Below are 19,102 nucleotides of genomic sequence, written 5' to 3' on the forward strand. Positions count from 1 at the left end.
TATAGGATTACTTTCAGGTTATATGTATGTTTGTAGATGAATTTTGTGTTTAGACTTGGGTCCCATCCCCAAGGTATCTGATTATGTATATTCAAATGTTCCAAAATCTGAAAAAACATGAAATTCAAAACACTTCTGGTCTCAAGCATTTTGGATGAGGGATAGTTGACCTGTGCAATGGCAGAGTTGAGTGGTCATATGACAGAGACTATATGGTCCACAAAGCCTAAAATCTTTACTGTCTCATCCTTTAAGAAAAAGCTTGCCTACTTTTGCCCTAGATCATATGGTCTGATTCTAGTTAATTTATTATAATGAATATTCATATAGTACCAAGGAATTGTGGTCAAGTTAATAAGAAATCTCTAACATGTATAATTAAATTTACTGTCTATAGATCCAAACACCATCTGGCACTGTCTGTGAAGAGGCTTTGGCAGTACTTGGTGAAGCAGGAAGAAATTCAGGAAACCTTTATTAGAAATATATTCACAAAGAAACGGTGTATAAATGAGGTCTGTATAAGTAAAAATCTGTTTACTATTTTATTATTGAAGTCTTTTATGTTATTGTGTAACCATTAAAAATAAGTTACGTTTTACAGATATTTTGAAAATATATTTTTATATCATAAACATATACAATTACTACTTAGAAAAGTGATTCAAAAGGAGAGGAGCAGTATTTTCCTAAATTAATTTAATTTAAATTCAAAGTAATTAATTCAGATGTGTTTGGGATTTTTTTCCTCAAAAAGATGATTAATAGTCTATATCTTCTTTCCTGTGTTTTGAGTTGTCATGATCACCAATTTAGGAGACAAGGTAGAAATTTCTTTTGATTTTCATGTGATAGTTTAAAAGAAATCTACCTTAGAAGTTTAATTGAAACTGGATTTGTGTACTGAAAACATTTTAAATACATATATTTTTTAATGAAATTTTGCAAACTCAATTTATAATTACACTGGAACTGGTTGGTTATACCTTGATAGTATCATAATGGGTTTTTTTTTTTCTTGTTCTTTTTTTTTTTTTTTTTTTTTTGTTATTTAGTTAGTGCTACTAAAAGTACCAGTTTGATGATATGGGAAACTTGGATCTGAATGTAGATTAACATCTTGCTTCCTTCATGAGAAAATTTTGCTACTAAAAACTATCAGGTGAACTAAACAGTAGACATAGTGATGTAGTTGATTCTTTATCTCTCTTGGACCAGTAACAAAGAAAGAATTCAAAACTGGCAGCTGGTCTGTGTACCACCTTTTGAGTAGCACTGAACTAGTCTGAAAGCAAGCTTTGTACAATTTTTGAATTGGGAGGAAAAAACAGAAAATATTTCAGTTGGAGAAATAAAGAAATTAGAATGACTTCAAAATAGACAAGTAAGCAAAAAGCAAGATGATATGTAACCTTTCTGTCTTAAAGGAAAATTACATATATATTTCATTGTCTCTTAATTAAGCAGTAATTTATAAGTGGAAACTGCATGTTATTATTTACTATTTACCTGATTTTGTAAATATATTCAAATTGACCAACCCAGGAAACAGAATGTATAATATTCTTGCTGACTTAGAAGAGTTTTGACGTGTGTACATTGGTATAACATCAAAATTCTAGGCAAACATGAATATGTTTCATTTGTTTATTTAACCTCATGTAAAATATGTTTTAAATATTTAGTATATGAGTTACCATTAAAACAGTTCAGGAAAGTGTTTGGATAAATAAAATTAACAATGGCTGTGCTAAGGAAGAGTCTAAGACTAACTAGGATATGTTTACTGGTAAGGTAATGTTGCCTATTTTATTTTAAATATATCTTTGCCTGAAATAATTTATTACAAGTTAAAGCATTCTGATGTAGTATATAAAGCACTGTTGCTTTATTTTTACTTTGCTTATTCTTTGATTTCTTTTGTGTACCTAATTGAATATGCAAATTTGGGATAATAATTTCAAGTAAAGAATTACTTTTTAAAAATCATTGCCATATTTGATTAATGTTATAAAAGTAAAAACTTATTTTTCTACTGCTGATATATGTAGTGTATTTAGGAGATAGTTCTGAAAACAAACAAAACAAAAATTATTGAACCATTAGTTTGTGTAGTTCATTCAGGAATAGAATTATTAAGGAAATAAAGTAGTATAATTAAGTCAGAGTGCATAAGAATAGCAGATAATAAGTACAACTGTGCATTTTAAGATTTCTGTATTTTATTCTTAGTTTTGAGTTTTATGATAAGAAAATTTTTTAATTTTTATTGTAATTATCCTAATCAAAAGCATGCATGTAAGTATTGGACTAACAGCTTTGTAACTATCAGTAAGCTAAATATTTTCTCTGAGTTTTAGGTTCTTTATGTGCAAAATGACTATACTCCTACTTACTTTGCAACATTTTCTTCAATAGATTCAACTTATTTAAACCCTGGCACAATTAATGGTAGTTATTAGAAATTTGTTGTTGTTGCTTTGTTTTATTCTTGCTGGTGATACTCTTAAAAATAGTGACTTTTTGATAAAGGGAATATGAAAAGAAAAATTTTATATAATAAAATATAAGTTGGATGGAATTAAATAGAATCTTAAGTTTATAGAGTTGGTATAAAATTAATGTTTACTGGACAGTTGACTAGCCTGTTTTGGGTATTAACAAAATTACCTTCCATCTCTTATTTTTATAAAATGATTATACTAAAATATTTCAAGTCACTGTGACTTTCCAAATGGTTAGGAGATAGATATATACAGGTGCTATATTTTGCATGGGATTGATGGGGAGAGTATTTTGAGATTGCTGTCGTTTCTTTATTCCTCTATGTGTTTGAAAATGAAATTTTACAGTTTCTTCATCTGACCTTAACATTCTTGTGTATTCTCAGATCTTTTCTATTCCTATATAGCGTAGTTTATTGGTGCATTCATTTTAAAATAGAATGTCTTCTCTATCTGTAGTTATTTGGAAATTAAGTACAGATGATTGCAAATAGACTCTCTAAGTCATTCTTAGTGAAAAATTGGGATTTGATAGCTGCCATCTTTATCCCCAATTCCTTTTTCTGTTTTATTTCCTAAGAGTAACTACAGGTGTTGAAACAACTCTTTCTTTAACAAGTGCCACTGTTCCCTTTTAGGAAGGATGTGTGCCTCCAAGTAATTTATTGACTGTGTGACTAAGTCAGTAGAAAAAATGTAGAAATTGAAAGTTTCTAATCAGGAGATTTTCCTGAAGGGTCAGATATCTTGAGATATGATACACAGTAGTATGTAAGAGAACATTTCTACTTTAATTTTCAGTTGATAGTACTCTGGCACCAGTGGATCTGAATTTTTTAATATACAGTACTTCATGCTCAATATTGCTTTTAATGTCAACATTTCAAAATAAGTTGAGTAGAAATTTCTAAGGAGATAGAATAAAATTTATAGTGGTGACTAATGAGTTTTGAGGAATTAAGTTTTCCCTATTCCCTAACCATGCTCCCTCACACATGCTTCTTTTAAGGTATATGAAATTTAAGAATACTAGCTCAGTCCAGTGTTCTTTTCTAGTAAATCTGGTTAAAAATATAATTTTAAAATATATCCCCAGTATTTTGCATGTTATATCTCATCTTTATTCTTTGTCATGTGGTTATTCTTTCTTGATGAAGTCATTAGAGGACAACAATGAAACCATCAAAAATTCTATGATGGAGGAGCCAAACATCAATAAGGTACAAATATCATTCAACTGAAATTAGAAATTGCATTCTTTCACAAAAATAAAAAAGTATTTGCACTTTAGTTCTGGACCAGACTCTGATTCCAATGGAATTAAAGTATTGCTCCCTCAAATTATTCTCATTTTAACAACTTAAATATTGCAATTGAAAAAAATGCTTTCTGTTTTGTTAAATAAGAGAATGCAATTTTAAAGGGAGTTGAATGTATCTTGTTTTGGCTACAGATTTTTCTGAGTAAATGCAACTAAATTTCATAATAAATGTAATTACAATGGCAATTATAGAAGCATAGTAGTATTGTTCCATTTTTGCAAGTATCATTTTTGAAGTTAAAATTCTCTTCTATGATATTAACTCCTAAAAATATAAAAAATACTATTGTATAGCATTTATTTTACTGATAGGAATAGCATATAGAACCATGCCTTATACATAGTACTTAAAAACCAAAGCACAAAGGATGAGAATTTGTACAATCATGAACTAACTTCTAGATGTTCCATGATCACACGTTCAAATAGGTGTGACTTTATTAGGTGAATATTTAACTCATATTTTTCGTATTCTATATTTAAGACAATTTCAGCAGGGATTTTTAGGGGAAAAATTTCTCAATAGTTTATTGTAAGACCACTAATTGCTACCTCGTATTCTTTTCCACAGGAATCACTTGGTAAAATAGGAGAAATAATTCTCTATGTAATTAATTAAAAAGACTGATTTCATAACAGGTGTATATTATAACTAAAATTTTGGCAAAATAAATATATATGGTCCTTATTTTGAAATTTTCTAATGGCCTTTGGGAGTTTTGAGGGAATATAATTCAAACTTTTAATCAGTTAACAATTTTCCTTATCTGGGTAATGATTACTTACTCCCATTTATACATTACAAGGAATTCTCATCCAAAGATTTTTCTTTTCATTCTGTTTATAAAATGTTAACAGTCATAATGGTGTGTTTCTATAGTCATCTACATACTACATTAAAATGCAATCTTTTATTGTTGTTGATGTTACCATCATATGAATTTTGGCCAGCATTTTCCAAGCCCTCTGCTATACTTAAAAAAAAAAAATCTTTATTAGTTATGCCTGGCCTAAAATAACTGCACATATTTGCAGTGTACAGTTTAATCAATTTTGGCATATGTATAAACTCATGAGGCCATCCCCACAATCATGATGATGGATGTATCCATCATCCCCCAGAATTTATTCCCTCCCTTGCTCCTTTCTTCCTGTGACGTCTTCCTTAAGCAACCACCCATCTGTTTCCTGACATTACAGATTACTTTCTGTTTTCTGGAATTTTATATAAATGGAATCATATGTTATTTTTGGTTTTGACCTGTGTCCTTTCATTTAGCATAATTATTTCGAGATCCCTCCATCTTGTATTAATATGTTTCAGTAGTTCATTCCTTTTTATCGCTGATGCCTATTACATTGTATGAGTTATACCACAGATTGTGTATCCATTTACTTGTTGATGAGCACTTGAGCTGATTCGATTTAGGAGCTATTTCAAATAAGGCTGCTTTGAACATTCACGTACAAATCTATATGGACATATACATTCATTTCTCTTCTGTAAATGCTTAGAAGTGGAAAGACTGGGTCATATGGTAGGTGCGCATTTAACTTTTTAAGAACTGTTCAAATATTTTCCAAGGTGATTGTACCATTTATACATTCTCAGCAGGCAGTGTATGAAATTCCAGTCACATCACATTCTCAACAACACTTGGTACAGTCAGCTTCTTCATTTTAGCCATTTTAGTAGGTGTGTAATGGTGGTTCATTGTGGTTTTAATTTGCATTGATTCACATCTTACCATGTGCTTATTTGCCATTTGTATATCTTTTAGGGTGAAGTGTCTTTTCCAATCTTGTGTTTATTTTTTTATTATGTTCGTTTCCTTGATTGAGTTTTAACAGTTCTTTATATATTCTGGATAAAAGTCCTTTATCAGATATGTTATTTCCAAATATTTTTTCTTAGGCTATGGTTTATCTTTTCATTCTCTTCACAATGTCTTTTGAAGTGCCAATGTTCTTAGTTTTGATGAGGTCTAATGTATCAGTCCTATTTATGCATTTTCTTTTTGGTGTTATATTTAAGAAGTCTTTGCCTAGCCTAAGAGCACAAAGATTTTTTTCCTGTTTTATTCTAGATTCTTTATAGTTTTTGTGTTACACTTAGGTCTATAATCAATTTCAAGTTAATTTTTTTATATGATGTGAAATATGGACCTCAGTTCCTTTTTTGTTTTTTTGCATCTTTATATCAATTGTTTCAGCGCTATTTCTTGAAAAGATTATCCTTTCTTCCACTAAACTGCCTTTTTCCCCTTTTCAAAAATTAATTGGCAAAGATGTGTAGGTCTATTTCTGGAATCTGTATTTTGGTCCATAGATCCCTCTGTCTTTATGCTAAAAACTCACTGTATTGATTCCTATAACTTTATAATAAATCTTGAAGTCAAGTAGTGTAAGTCCTTCAAATTTATCCTTCTTTATCAAAATTGATTTCTTTCCTTTTTTTCCCCTATCACCCTGACTAGAATTTTCAGTCCTGTTTGTGTGTGTGTGTGTGTGTGTGTGTGTGTGTGTGTTTTAATTTCAAAATATTAATTAAGGGAGTACACATGTTTTTGTTACATGGATAGCTTTTATGATGCTTTAGTCAGGGCTGTAAGTGTGCCCATCATGTGAATAGTGTTCATTGTAACTGTCAGGTAGGTTTTTACCCCTATCCTCTTTCCCCTCCTTCCATTCCAATGATATTTACTTGTTTCTATGCTCATATGTGCCCTTCAATTAGTTACAAATTATTAGAGAGTACATGTGGTGTTTGTTTTTCCATTCTTGAGATACTTCACTTAGAATAATGGGCTCCAGTTCCATCCAAGTTGCTGCAAACAACGTTATTTCATTCCTTTTTATGGCTGAGTAGTACTGCATGGTATATATATTCACCACAGATTCTTTATCCATTTTTGAATCGATGGGCACTTAGGTTGATTCCACATCTTTGCAATTGTGAATTGTACTGAAATAAACTTTTGAGTGCAAGTGGCTTTTTTATAAAGACTTCTTTTCCTTTGGGTACACACTCAGTGGTGGGATTGCTGGGTCGAATGGTAGATCTACATGAGGAATTTCCATACTGTTTTCCATAGAGGTTGTACTAATTTGCAATCCCACCAATAGTGTATAAGCGTTCCTTTCTCTCTGCATCCATGGTAGCATCTATTGGTTTTGGACTTTTAAATAATGCCCATTCTGACAGGGATAAGGTGGTATCTCATTGTAGTTTTAATTTTCATTTCCCTGATGATTAGTGATGTTGAGCATTTTTTCATATATTTTTAGGCCATTTGTCTATCTTCTTTTGAAAAACTTTGATTCATGTCTTTTGGGCATTTTTAGATGGGGTTAGCTTTTTTCCTTCCTAATTTGTTTGAGTTAATTTGTAGATTATCAGTGTCAGTCCTCTGTGAGATGTATAGTTTGCAAATATTTTCTTCCTTTCTATAGGTTGTCTGTTTACTCTGTTGATTATTTCCCTTGTTCTACAGAAGCTTTTGATTTAATTCAGTCCCATTTATTTATTTTTGTTGTTGCTGTATTTGCCTTTGGGGGTCTTAGTCATAAATTCTTTGCCTCTGCCAATGTCTGGAAGAGTTTTTTCTTTGTTTTCTTCTAGAATTTTTATGGTTTCATGCCTTACATTTAAATCTTTTATCCATCTTGAATTAGTTGTTGTATATGACAAGAGATAGGGGTCCTGTTCCATTCTTCTGCATATGGCTAACCAATTTTCCCAGCACCATTTATTAATTAAGGCTTCTTTTCCCTAGTGTATGTTGTTTTCTGCTTTGTTGAAGACCAGTTGGTTGTGGATAGATGGTTTTATTTCTAGGTTCTCTATTCTCTGTTCCATTGGTATATATCTCTACTTTTATACCAGTATCATGCTGATTTGGTTATTATAGCCTTGTAGTATAATTTGGAGTCTGGCAATGTGATGCCTCCAGATTTGTTCTTTTTATTTAAGATTGCTTTGGCTATTTGGGCTCTTTTTTGGTTCCAAATGAAGCTTAGGATTATTTTTTCTAGATCTGTGAAATATGATACTGGTATTGTAATGGGGGTTGTGTTGAATCTGTAAATCACTTTGGGCAGTATGGACATTTTAACAAGGTTGATTCTACCAATTCTTGAGCAGGGGATGTTTTTCCGTTTGTTTGTGTTATCCGCAATTTCTTTCATTGGTGTTTTATAGTTCTCCTTGTAGAGATCTTTTACCTCCTTAGTTAAATATGTTCTTAGGTATTTTGTTTTCTTTGTTGCTATTGTGAATGGTATCAAGTCCTTGCTTTGGCTCTCTGGTTGACTGTTATTAGTATCTAGAAATGCTACTGATTTGTGTACATTGATTTTGTAACCTAACACTTTGCTGAATTTATTTATCAATTCCAGGAGTCTTTTGGAGGATTCTTTAGGGTTTTCTAGATACAAGATTATATTGTCATCAGACAGGGATAGTTTGACCTCCTCTTTCCTGATATGGATGCCTTTTATTTCTTTCTCTTGCATGATTGCTCTGGCTAGGACTTCCTGTAATCTGTTGAATAGAAGTAGTGACAGTGGGCACCCTTGTCTTTCAGTTCTTAAGGGGAATGCTTTCAGCTTTTCTCCATTCAGTATGATATTGGCTGGTTCCTGGTTGGATAGGGGAAACATATCAGTTCACCTGGGAAGCTTTTTCAAACTTTACATGTATGGGAGGAAAGCTCCTATAGGTATCAACTGCAAAAACCTTCCTCAATATGGGAATACATTCTTGTCCTCTAGCAGAAACTATCTGTCTCTGCCTCCAATTTAAAACCTAGTAATGGGTGCTTAGTGTACTTTAGATACCAGGCAGATTGGTGGGTAAGTTGGAATTTTGCCATAAAATTATGGAATTTGGCTTGTACATTCTTACTGGATGATCCATCTGTAGTAGCCAGAGCTAAGATTCTCCTTGGAAGACAAGTTGACCCTCAGGTCAGCCAGAATGTTCAGCAAACACTGAAATTCATTTATGTTTACAAGAAAATTACATTTTAGATCATAATATATTTGACATCTTTATATCCAATGACTATAATTTTTGTTTGCATAGAAGTATTTTGGTTGTGTTATAAGTTTCTGAACTCTGCAATAATCATCTTAGTTGCCATTTTTAAAAAGACTGCTAACTCTGGTCAATTCTGTGGTCAATTGGCAGGCATTGGTTATATTTTTATCTAGATTTTGTAGGAGTAATTTATGCTAATTTAAATTAATAATTTCTACATTTCACAATGAGCTGTAAAACTAATTCATTTTAAAAGTTTGAAGGTTAGAGAGGATAAAATAAAATGAAATAATGTCCTACATTAAGCAACATTTCCAACTCTTAATAATTGCCTCCTCTTTTCAACTTCTGTTTATTTTAGTAAATGTTGGCTTTATATAGTATTCTCTTCTAAGTTCAAAGATGTTATATATACCTTCTCTGGAGTAAGCAGCAGGTTAAATATTTGTCTCATGTAAAGTACATTGAATTATGTTTTATTCAGGTACCAAAATGATTACTGACTTTAGGGAGTTATTTGTGCCTTTTAGGGATTCAGGTTTCTCTTGCATAAATTGAAAGTTATTTTAGACTAGAACTCAGTAACTCCAGCCAGGTAGCCAAATCCCACCCGTTTTTGTATAGGCCATGAGCTAAGAATGGTCTTTACATTTTTAAAAGGTTTGCAAAAGAAAGAAGAATATGCAATGGTGATCCTTTGTGATCTACAAAACCTAAAATATTGACCATCTGACCTTTTAATATTCATAAGACATTATTAAAGAATTACAATACTAAGAAACTTGATAAATAAGTCTTGCTTTAATATTTAGAATATCTTGATCCTTTAAAGTTAATCCGGTTTAGCTTGGTAGGATAACCAGTTAATGAAGGTGTATATTGTTATCAGCTTTCTTTTTATATGTGAAAAAGCAAGTTTGAAAAAATTTTAAGTTCTTGTCAAATACATTTTGTTTTAGAGATAATTAGCATATATGTAATAGTACCTTTGGAATTGAAATTTCTAAAATGTTTCTTAATGTTATGCAAGTACTAAATGATTGGTATTTATTATTTGTTCTATTACTAAAATCAGTATATTCTCATATTTTATTTCCTTCCATTTAGATAGAAGCAGATTTGGGATATCCTGGAGGTAAAGCAAGAATTATTCATAAGGAATCTGATATCATTACTGCCTTTGCTGTTAATAAAGTAAGTACATAGACATTTTCCATTTGTTTGATTATCAACTATCATAGTTGAAGAAAATCTTCCATTTTATTAGTTTATTCAGGATTAGTATTTCTCTTTCCCAAAGCTACTTCCCATTCCTTAAATTGTAATTTGAATAATTTTTTTTTATTTTACAAATGGATTATTTTATTGGACAATATGATTTTCTTATATGACTTTGGATATATAGCTGATACATATATAATGCTTTTTTTTTTTTTTTTTTTTTTTGAGACAGAGTCTCATTCTGTTGCCTGGGCTAGAGTGAGTGCCGTGGCATCAACCTAGCTCACAGCAACCTCAAACTCCTGGGCTCAAGCAATCCTACTGCCTCAGCCTCCCGAGGAGCTGGGACTACAGGCATGCACCACCATGCCCAACTAATTTTTTCGATGTATATATTTTAGTTGGCCAGATAATTTCTTTCTATTTTTAGTAGAGACGGGGGTCTCACTCTTGCTCAGGCTGGTCTCGAACTCCTGACCTCGAGCGATCCACCCGCCTCGGCCTCCCAGAGTGCTAGGATTACAGGCGTGAGCCACCGCGCCTGGCCCATATGTAATGCTTTGTTACACAGAAGTATCAAGTATTTATATATGCAATAGCTTTAGAATTTATACAATATATTATAGCAGGTAACTCACAGAAAAGGTTTTTTATGTTCCCTATGAATATGTTGAATGTGATTCCTAATATTTGATAAGATTTAAGCTTATATGTTACTCAGAAATTCTCCCTTTTTGACTTAAACTTCCAGTAACTGCCCAACTAGTGTATTTTCTTTGTATTTCTTTGATTTCTACTTAACATCCTCCTTATAGATTATAAGCTCCTCATAGAAGAGGTGGCTTTAGATACAGTATTCCAAGGTTAAAATTTGTCTTAGTCATTTTCCCCTACTATCTTCCCTGGTTGCCTTACCATATAGTTTCTAGTGACTTCTGGTTACTCTTTTGTTTCCTTTTCTTTCCATTAACTTAAAGGATATATGTATCTTTTTTCATGTATTCCTAAAGTATACTTAAAGGAAATACATATATATATGATTTTCATGTATTCCTAATTTTAGAATAATTTTAAAATGTTATTCAGATATATATTCTGTGATATACCAGGAAATATCATATACAAAGAAATTACCCCTTCAGTGATCATTTTACCAGTGCTATATCTATCTTCTCTTTGATTCCTCCTACCTAGTTCGTTTGTTATTCTGTTCTCATATCTCCCTGTATCCTTTATTTCATTTCCCTCATAGAGACCCTTGAATAACACCTAGTTTAGTTTGAGGCAGGCAAATCTGGAATCAGCCCCCTAGCCAGTTGTTATATCTATATAGCATGGTATATACATGTCAACTACAAAATTATTGTCCATACCCTATATTACCTGCCTTCTCTCAAAGAAAATATGATTTTAAATATTCTGTGCTACCAAAAAACATTAGTTTTTTTTCTTTCGAGGGGATGTATATAAATAACTAGTAACAAACAGTTATCTACATATGTAAACTCTTCCGTTCACTGTGTCTGAGTATGCCTGTTCAATATTTATCTTCCTAGATTTGGTATTTCATATATCCTTGCTAAATTTGTAGCTGAGAAATACGTTTTGCTTTAATTTTATTATTATTATTATTTTGTTTGTTTGTTTTTGAGACAGAGTCTCACTCTGTTGCCTGGGTTAAAGGGCAGTGGCATCATCATAGCTCATTGCAACCTCAAACTCCTGGGCTCAAGCAATCCTCCTGCCTCAGCCTTCCTGGTAGCTGGGACTGCAGGCATGGGCCATGACACCCAGCTAATTTTACTATTTTTAGTAGAGATAGAGTATTGCTCTTGTTCAGGCCTGAGCTCAAGCAATCTTCCTCTCTTAGCCGCCCAGGGTGCTAGGATTATATGCGTGAGCCACTGCGCCCATCCTAAGATTTTCTGGTGGTAGCTGACTTAAAATCAACCCCAAAGAGATCTCACTATTACCCAGGCTGTAAATTGCGTTTGTTAAAAATGCCATTGAGATTATACTTTTTAGCCAGGGATAGTGGTGCATGCCTATAGTCCCAGCTACTCAGAAGGCTGAGGCAGAAGGATCGCTTGAGCCCAGGAGTTTGAGGTTGCTGTGAGCTTTGCTGACACCATGGCACTCTAGCCCAGGCAACAGAGCTAGACTCTGTCTCAAAAAAAAAAAAAAAGAGAGAAAGAGAGAGAAGAGATTGTACTTCTTCACATTTGTTTAGTTGGGGACTGTCTCTGTCAACAACTATGAAGGGTCTGAGATTTTTACCTTAAATTCAATCTAGCAAATTAGCTTTCACAATTTAATGGATGCTATTAGAAGACACAAGACTCCTAGATAAGAGACAAAGGACAGTTTATCTCTAATAGCAAGAGCAGTAGCCAAAAAATCAGCATTTTACACTGGTTCTCTGAACTACAATTCCTGCAGAGTGACAGGACGAAGGCCAGATGATACCTGCACACACAGTAAGTACATTACAGGAGAGGATCACTGAGTTTAAGGAACCTAATTCTTTTCTAATGGACAGTGAGCATACCTGCCATTTGCTCTGGAGGGAGATGCTATAGTTATACAAACATCCTGAAAATGATTATGCAGAACAAAGGGCAGTCAGTGACTCGTAAGACATGCAGAATTGGAGAGACCCATAAAGAATTGTGTCACAACAGTCTAGTTATATCCTTTCTCCTTTTATCTCTAGGTTTCAGCTTTTTCTTATCAGTTTGTAATAGAATTTCACATACTGGTAATATTAATCCTATTTTTTCTTTACTGTTATTTCTTCCTGTTTTCTGTTTTCAGAGATGTGCATTTTTAATTCATGAACATTTAAACATTTATGTCATCTAATCTGACCAACTTTTCATTTATGATTTCCTCTGGCATACTTCTCCCACTATTTTTCTGCCCCTGCACCTTTTCTCTGTGAATCTTTTCCACTTCTGTTTTTCTTGCCTAAGATTGAAAGGCTTTAGGGGAAAGTGGTATTATTTTATTTGAATAATTAACAATTATGCTATTACTTTGGAGTTCCTTATCTCCCTCACCTTTCTCTAACTTCCAGGGCTCCTATCTTTAGCACCTTCCTCCACATTTCTGAATTGTGCAAACCTTAGGGAGATCATGGCATTCTAGCAGACTAGAGAGAGAGTGCTGAGAGAAGAGATAAAGTGGTACATGTATTGCCATTTATAGTTGGCTTTCTGTTGGTTATACTTTTCTTAGAGCATAAACATATCTCTAAGCTCAAGCTTATGATTATTTCACTAAAAATTTAATTGATAAAATTAATTTAAAATATTTATAAGAATGCTATATATTCTGTATTTATCATTTTTAGAAGTTATTTTGTAATTGTTCATTTCTAAAGTAGCTCATATACCTATTTTTGTTATTTATTTTAAAATTACTATATGATTTGTTTTTCAGGCAAATAGAAACTGCATAGCAATCGCTTCCAGCCATGATGTTCAAGAATTAGATGTTTCTGGAATTCTTGCTACACAGATCTATACTTGGGTAGATGATGATATAGAAATGGAAACCAAAGGGTACTTTGTTTTTATTCAGTAACATTGCAATACAAATGGTTATATCTGCTGAACTATAACTTTCAAAAGATTTTTTAAAAGAATACTCCTAAATTATAAGCAGAGTGGAAGCTGCTGTGCTAAGAGTAAGCAAGGGGAGGCAGATGCTTTAAAGGGAATTGAGAGTCAGAAGAGAGTAAGCGAAGGGAATGAAAATTGTTCAAGTATGAAGTCATTGTGAGTTAGAAGTAAGAGCTGAAGAAAATTAATTTTAAAGGGAAATGTAAATTCAAATGTTACAGCTTTCAAGTGTAAAAAAGAAATAAGGAACTGATGGGTTGTTTTCATTCTGGTTGACATTCCTTTGTAGATCAGAAGATTTCTTGGTTATACATGCTCGTGATGATTTAACAGCTGTACAAGGTACCACCCCATATACACATAGCAATCCTGGGACTCCAATCAACATGCCGTGGCTTGGTAGTACACAGACTGGCAGAGGAGCATCTGTGGTATGTAAAAATATTTAAGTTTGTGTCTAACTGTTCTGTTTTTCCCTCTAGGTAAAAAGACTAGGATAAAGGATGATTTAAATCATTTTTTAATTACTAAATTTTTAGTAAGTCTTACTTGCTGGAAATTATAAATTTTGATCATGAAGAATAGTATGTTTTCATTTAAAAGAGTAACAAAGGTCAGGCACAGTGGCTCACGTCTGTAATCCCAGCACTCTGGAAGGCCAAGGTGGGAGGATTGCTTAAGCTCAGGAGTTCGAGACCAGCCTGACCAAGAGCGAGACCGCATCTCTACTAAAAATAGAAAAATTAGCCGGGTGTGGACTGCACCTGTAGTCCCAGCTACTCAGGAGGCTGAGGTAGGAGGATCACTTTAGCCCAGGAGTTTAGAGACCGCAGTGAGCTAGGCTGACACCACAGCACTCTAGCCTGGGCAACAGAGTGAGACTGTCTCAAAAAACAAACAAAAAATCATAGTATGTTTTGGCACATGAAAATGATATGAAATGCAATTTCAGCGTCTATTTATAAATAAAGTTTTAAAGGAACACAGCCATATTCACTGGTTTGTATTTTGTCTGTGGCTGCATTCATGCTACAGTGGCAGAATTGAGAATCCTCGGCAGACACCATATACCCATAACGCCCAAGACACGTACTGTCCGGTCCTATATTTATAAAAGCAGATTAGCTAACTCCTGGTCTAGATAATGTCTTTTATTGGATATCAGTTAACAACTGTGTCTACATTAAGTATGACTTTTATTTTTTAATGCTGAGACAAATATATTATTCTTTTTTAGCAAAAACAATGTACATTTTTAAAAAATTAAGCAAAATATAATATACAGATGAACTGAAACAGTTTTTCTATAGTGATGGAGGAGCTCTTTGAACCCTAATTACCTAAGATGTGATCTATATTTATATTTCCAAAAGTTTCCTTTTTTTTTTCCTCCTCCATTTCCTTCATACAAAAGTTTTCTTTATTGATACCTATGGTGTAGGAATTTATACATAGGATCAAAGAAACCCAGCACCATGAATTCTTTCAATGGCTTTCTAGGTGGTAGGGTTTGTAAAAATTTCAGAAGTCCTGTAGAGTGCTAAGTTTGGCCAAAAATAAAGTATTTTTCATTAATTAGTATGAGTAATTATTCATGTAAAGGCTCAATCATCTTTAATAATACCTTATAATTTTTTTACTTAATGCGACCTTTATAGGTGACAAACCTTATAATTCTTTTGAAATATCTATTGTAGCTGTTGTTTACTTCTACTTAATCATTCTTCAGATGAATCTTGAGATCCAAAAAGGTCAAGTGATTCAGCTCGCGTCACTGTGTTGAATTTGTGGTTGATCTTGTTTTAAAGCCTTCTCTTCCTTCCCCTTAGTTTAATGATTTCAGGTAGCAGTATTTTAAGGATTAAATTGAATTTGAAAAGCAATCCAGGAATTAGGTGAAATGAAAATTCATTTGTGAAACTTACTGATACTGTAATTGTTTAAAAGGAACTTAAAGAGAATATGCAAAAATATGAGTATAAATAATAGGCCCTTTTTTTAAACTCCAGCTTCAGAGACTACAATACAATTCTTTCTGTAACAGCTTTCTTGCTGGTCTGTTGCTCCCTGTCTTCTACACAGCAACCAGTTCCTCTTTTCTAAAACATCATTCAGATTGTTATTCCCCTCCTTAAAAATTTCAGATTTCCCAGGCCGGGCGTGGTGGCTCACACCTGTAATCCTAGCACTCTGGGAGGCCGAGGCGGGTGGATCGCTCGAGGTCAGGAGTTCGAGACCAGCCTGAGCAAGAGCGAGACCTCGTCTCTACTAAAAATAGAAAGAAATTATCTGGCCAACTAAAAATATATATAGAAAAATTAGCTGGGCATGGTAGCACATGCCTGTAGTCCCAGCTCCTCGGGAGGCTGAGGCAGTAGGATCTATTGAGCCCAGGAGTCTGAGGTTGCTGTGAGCTAAGCTGACGCCACGGCACTCTAGCCCGGGAAACAGAGTGAGACTCTGTCTCAACAACAACAACAATAACAAAATTCAGATTTCCCAATATGACTGTAGGAAAACAGATCATTAATATGGTCTCTAAGGCTCTGCAAGATTTAACCCCTGCCTGCCCCTGGAGCCTCATCTCCCTTCATTCTCCATTTGATTCTTTTTCTGTGTCTTGAACATATCAAGCGCATTGCCATGTTAGAGCTTTTGCCTTGCCTTCTTCTTAAAATGCTCTTTCCCTCTGTTTTACCATTCTCATCTCAACTCAGATGCCCAGGGATTTCCCTGGCTTCCCTAATGAAGGCATTTGCCACTGCCCATTTCACCCCTACTCACCCTATATCTTATTATCTCATTTTATCATCTTTTTTTCTCCTCCTTCTCCTCCCTCATTGTAATCATCTTTATAGCATATACCAGTTATTGAAATTATCTATGCAGTATTTAGTTGGGTTTTTAATACCCCTTTGGAATGTAAGCTCTTAGATAGCTTGGATTCTGCCTGCCTTGTAGATTGATGATCCCTAACTAGGATGGTGCTGGACATACAGTACATGTTCAGAAAAATTTGTTTATGCTCCAGAGCATTATAATATAGAAATCTACCTTCGACATTCCTTTTAGGACTGAATTTTCTTCCTATCCAAATCTTAGAAAGACAGCTTTTTAGTTGGGGTAATTGTAATTTAAGAACATAAGTATTGGGATTGCCTCACTCTACCCTGGAGAAAAAGATAACCAATAGAATAAGGTTATTCTTTTTTATATGGATCTTTTAAAGTAGTTAATGACTTCTTTGTCTTGTAATGTTCTACATATGCTTTCAGAAACTTTTTTAAACCTATGTTTGTATTTTTTTCTCATGGTTCTCCTTTGATACATTAATCAGGAAAAAAAAGAAGCAAGGACAGAAAGCTTTACGCATTTTTTTAGATGAACATGGGATTTAAACATGAAGTTTAATAAACAAAAGTAATATTCAGGTTTTTACATTTTCTTTTTTAATGCTATCATTTTTTATTTTTTTATTTTTTTGATGGTGAGATATCCGAGAATCAATTTTATTAGGAATAAAATATTCAGATATGAGGAACAAACTATGCTACAAACAATAAAGTTATTTTTCCAGAAGGCTGAGCGGTTTAAAGGGGTTTGCAATATCTTTTTTTTTTTTTTTTTTTTTTTCATCTTATTGTTATGGGGGATACAGAATTGCAGGTTACATACGTTGCCCAGGTACCGCCTTTCCCCCCAAGTCAGAGCTTCAGGCGTGTCTGTTCCCCAGAAGGCCGTGGTTCTTAAAACAGCCTGGTACTGGCACAAGTACAGGGACACAGACCAGTGGAACACAACAGAAAATCCCAATATAGAACCATCCTTATATAGTCACCTAATTTTTGACAAAGCAGGAAAGAATATACTCTGAGGACAAGAATCCCTATTCAATAAATGGTGCTGGGAGAATTCATTAGCCACTTGTAGAAGACTGAAACAGGACCCACAGCTTTCACCTCTCACAAAAATCAAATCACGGTGGATAACAAGCTATCATTTTTCCAAATGATAAATACTAATGACTAAAAGAATACTTGTTAAGACCAGCTTCTGCCATTTTGGAGACGCTGCATCCATATGTATGTTTACGTTTTTCTGTCCCTCACTAGTGCTATGGCCTAGTCTCTTTCCTTCCTACCAACTGCCCACTTTCTCTACAAGTTAGGCTAAGTGAACAATTTAAAATCCAAAAGTATAACAACAAAATTTACCTGAGGCTGATATACAAACTTAGGATAACATGTAACTGTATGGTGCAGTATAAATAGGAAATATTCTATAAATTTAAATTTCCCCTTAATTTTGTGTATTTGTTTTACTCTTATTGGACAGACTAGTTAAATTATTCAAAGTATGACTTAAAAACAAGCAAATAAATAGTTCCAAACTATCAATTAAAAATATATTCAATTTTTTGTTTGTTTTCTCCTTTATTTTCACATGCTTGTGTCCTTTTAACCTTATACTATTCAGGATTATTACAATAAATTTAATGGGATCAGAAAAGAATTGGCAAGAAAGGAAAGACTAAATTCTTGAGGGGAATTTGTTCTTATATCTTAGTCAGTAATGCAGAAAACATATGCACACTTAAATATAAAAGCTGCACTATTAAATTTCTGTTGTCATGTGTATTATATTTTTATTACCCATAATGGTAGTTATGAAATCACATAAAACTAAATAAATGTCTGAATTTCCTGTCACAATTTAAATTTTTAATCCTACTTTTTATTGTGATTATAAAACAAATTTTCTTTTTTTACCAGATGATTAAGAAAGCCATTAATAATGTTAGAAGAATGACTTCTCATCCAACTCTTCCTTACTGTAAGTTGATTATAATTAGTGATTATTCTTTCTTATTATATTCTATTTTTGGTAATTTTTATTATAAGAAACAGGGGAACGTTTTCAATTGAAAGACATTATTTACTCAACTTTTTTTGTAGAGAATATTTGCTAGTAAATAAAATCTTCATTTCAAAATTGGTTAAAAATAGAAAAAGAAATTCCCCTTAATAGAGAAGGCTACTTTAATGCAGTAAATTTTTTGGCCTTTTGACTGCATATTTCTCAGCACATTTTATCTTTAAACACTTCTGGATTTCTTAGACAATGCTAAATTGTAGTGGATAATTATTATTTTAATAATAGGATCACTACCAACTTTTATTACATAGACCAGGTCCTTACCTTGGTCATTTACTGCCTAACCATAATCAGTTTGTGTTTCATTAATTTTTCGCACTTTGCCTATTGTGACATACATTTCGTTAGCATAGAAGCCTAGACAGTAGTTATTAGTATGTTTTTTTGGTTTTTTTGTTTTTTTTTTTGCGGGGGGTCAGAGTCTCACTCTGTTGCCTGGGCTAGAGTGCCGTGGCAT

General features: G+C 33.1%; 1 protein-coding gene across 6 annotated transcripts in view; it reads left to right on the forward strand.

The window, feature by feature from the left end:
• Positions 1-19,102, forward strand: part of DMXL1 (Dmx like 1) — a 153,303-nt gene that overhangs the window by 111,309 nt on the left and 22,892 nt on the right. For 4 of the 6 annotated variants that reach the window (XR_011235947.1, XM_069492835.1, XM_069492833.1 and 1 more), the window contains 5 exons: positions 398-515; positions 9,974-10,060; positions 13,529-13,650; positions 14,000-14,141; positions 18,483-18,543. Coding sequence is in view for 5 of the 6 variants with exons in the window: in XM_069492835.1 (XP_069348936.1) it covers positions 398-515; positions 9,974-10,060; positions 13,529-13,650; positions 14,000-14,141; positions 18,483-18,543 (530 nt within the window). In the remaining variant the exon portion in view is untranslated. Of the gene's footprint in view, positions 1-397; positions 516-3,661; positions 3,725-9,973; positions 10,061-13,528; positions 13,651-13,999; positions 14,142-18,482; positions 18,544-19,102 lie in introns of all 6 variants that reach the window. The other 2 variants (XM_069492836.1, XM_069492832.1) reach the window with 1 other exon arrangement.

Source organism: Eulemur rufifrons, chromosome 17 (assembly GCF_041146395.1).
Source record: "Eulemur rufifrons isolate Redbay chromosome 17, OSU_ERuf_1, whole genome shotgun sequence".
NCBI lineage: Eukaryota > Metazoa > Chordata > Mammalia > Primates > Lemuridae > Eulemur > Eulemur rufifrons.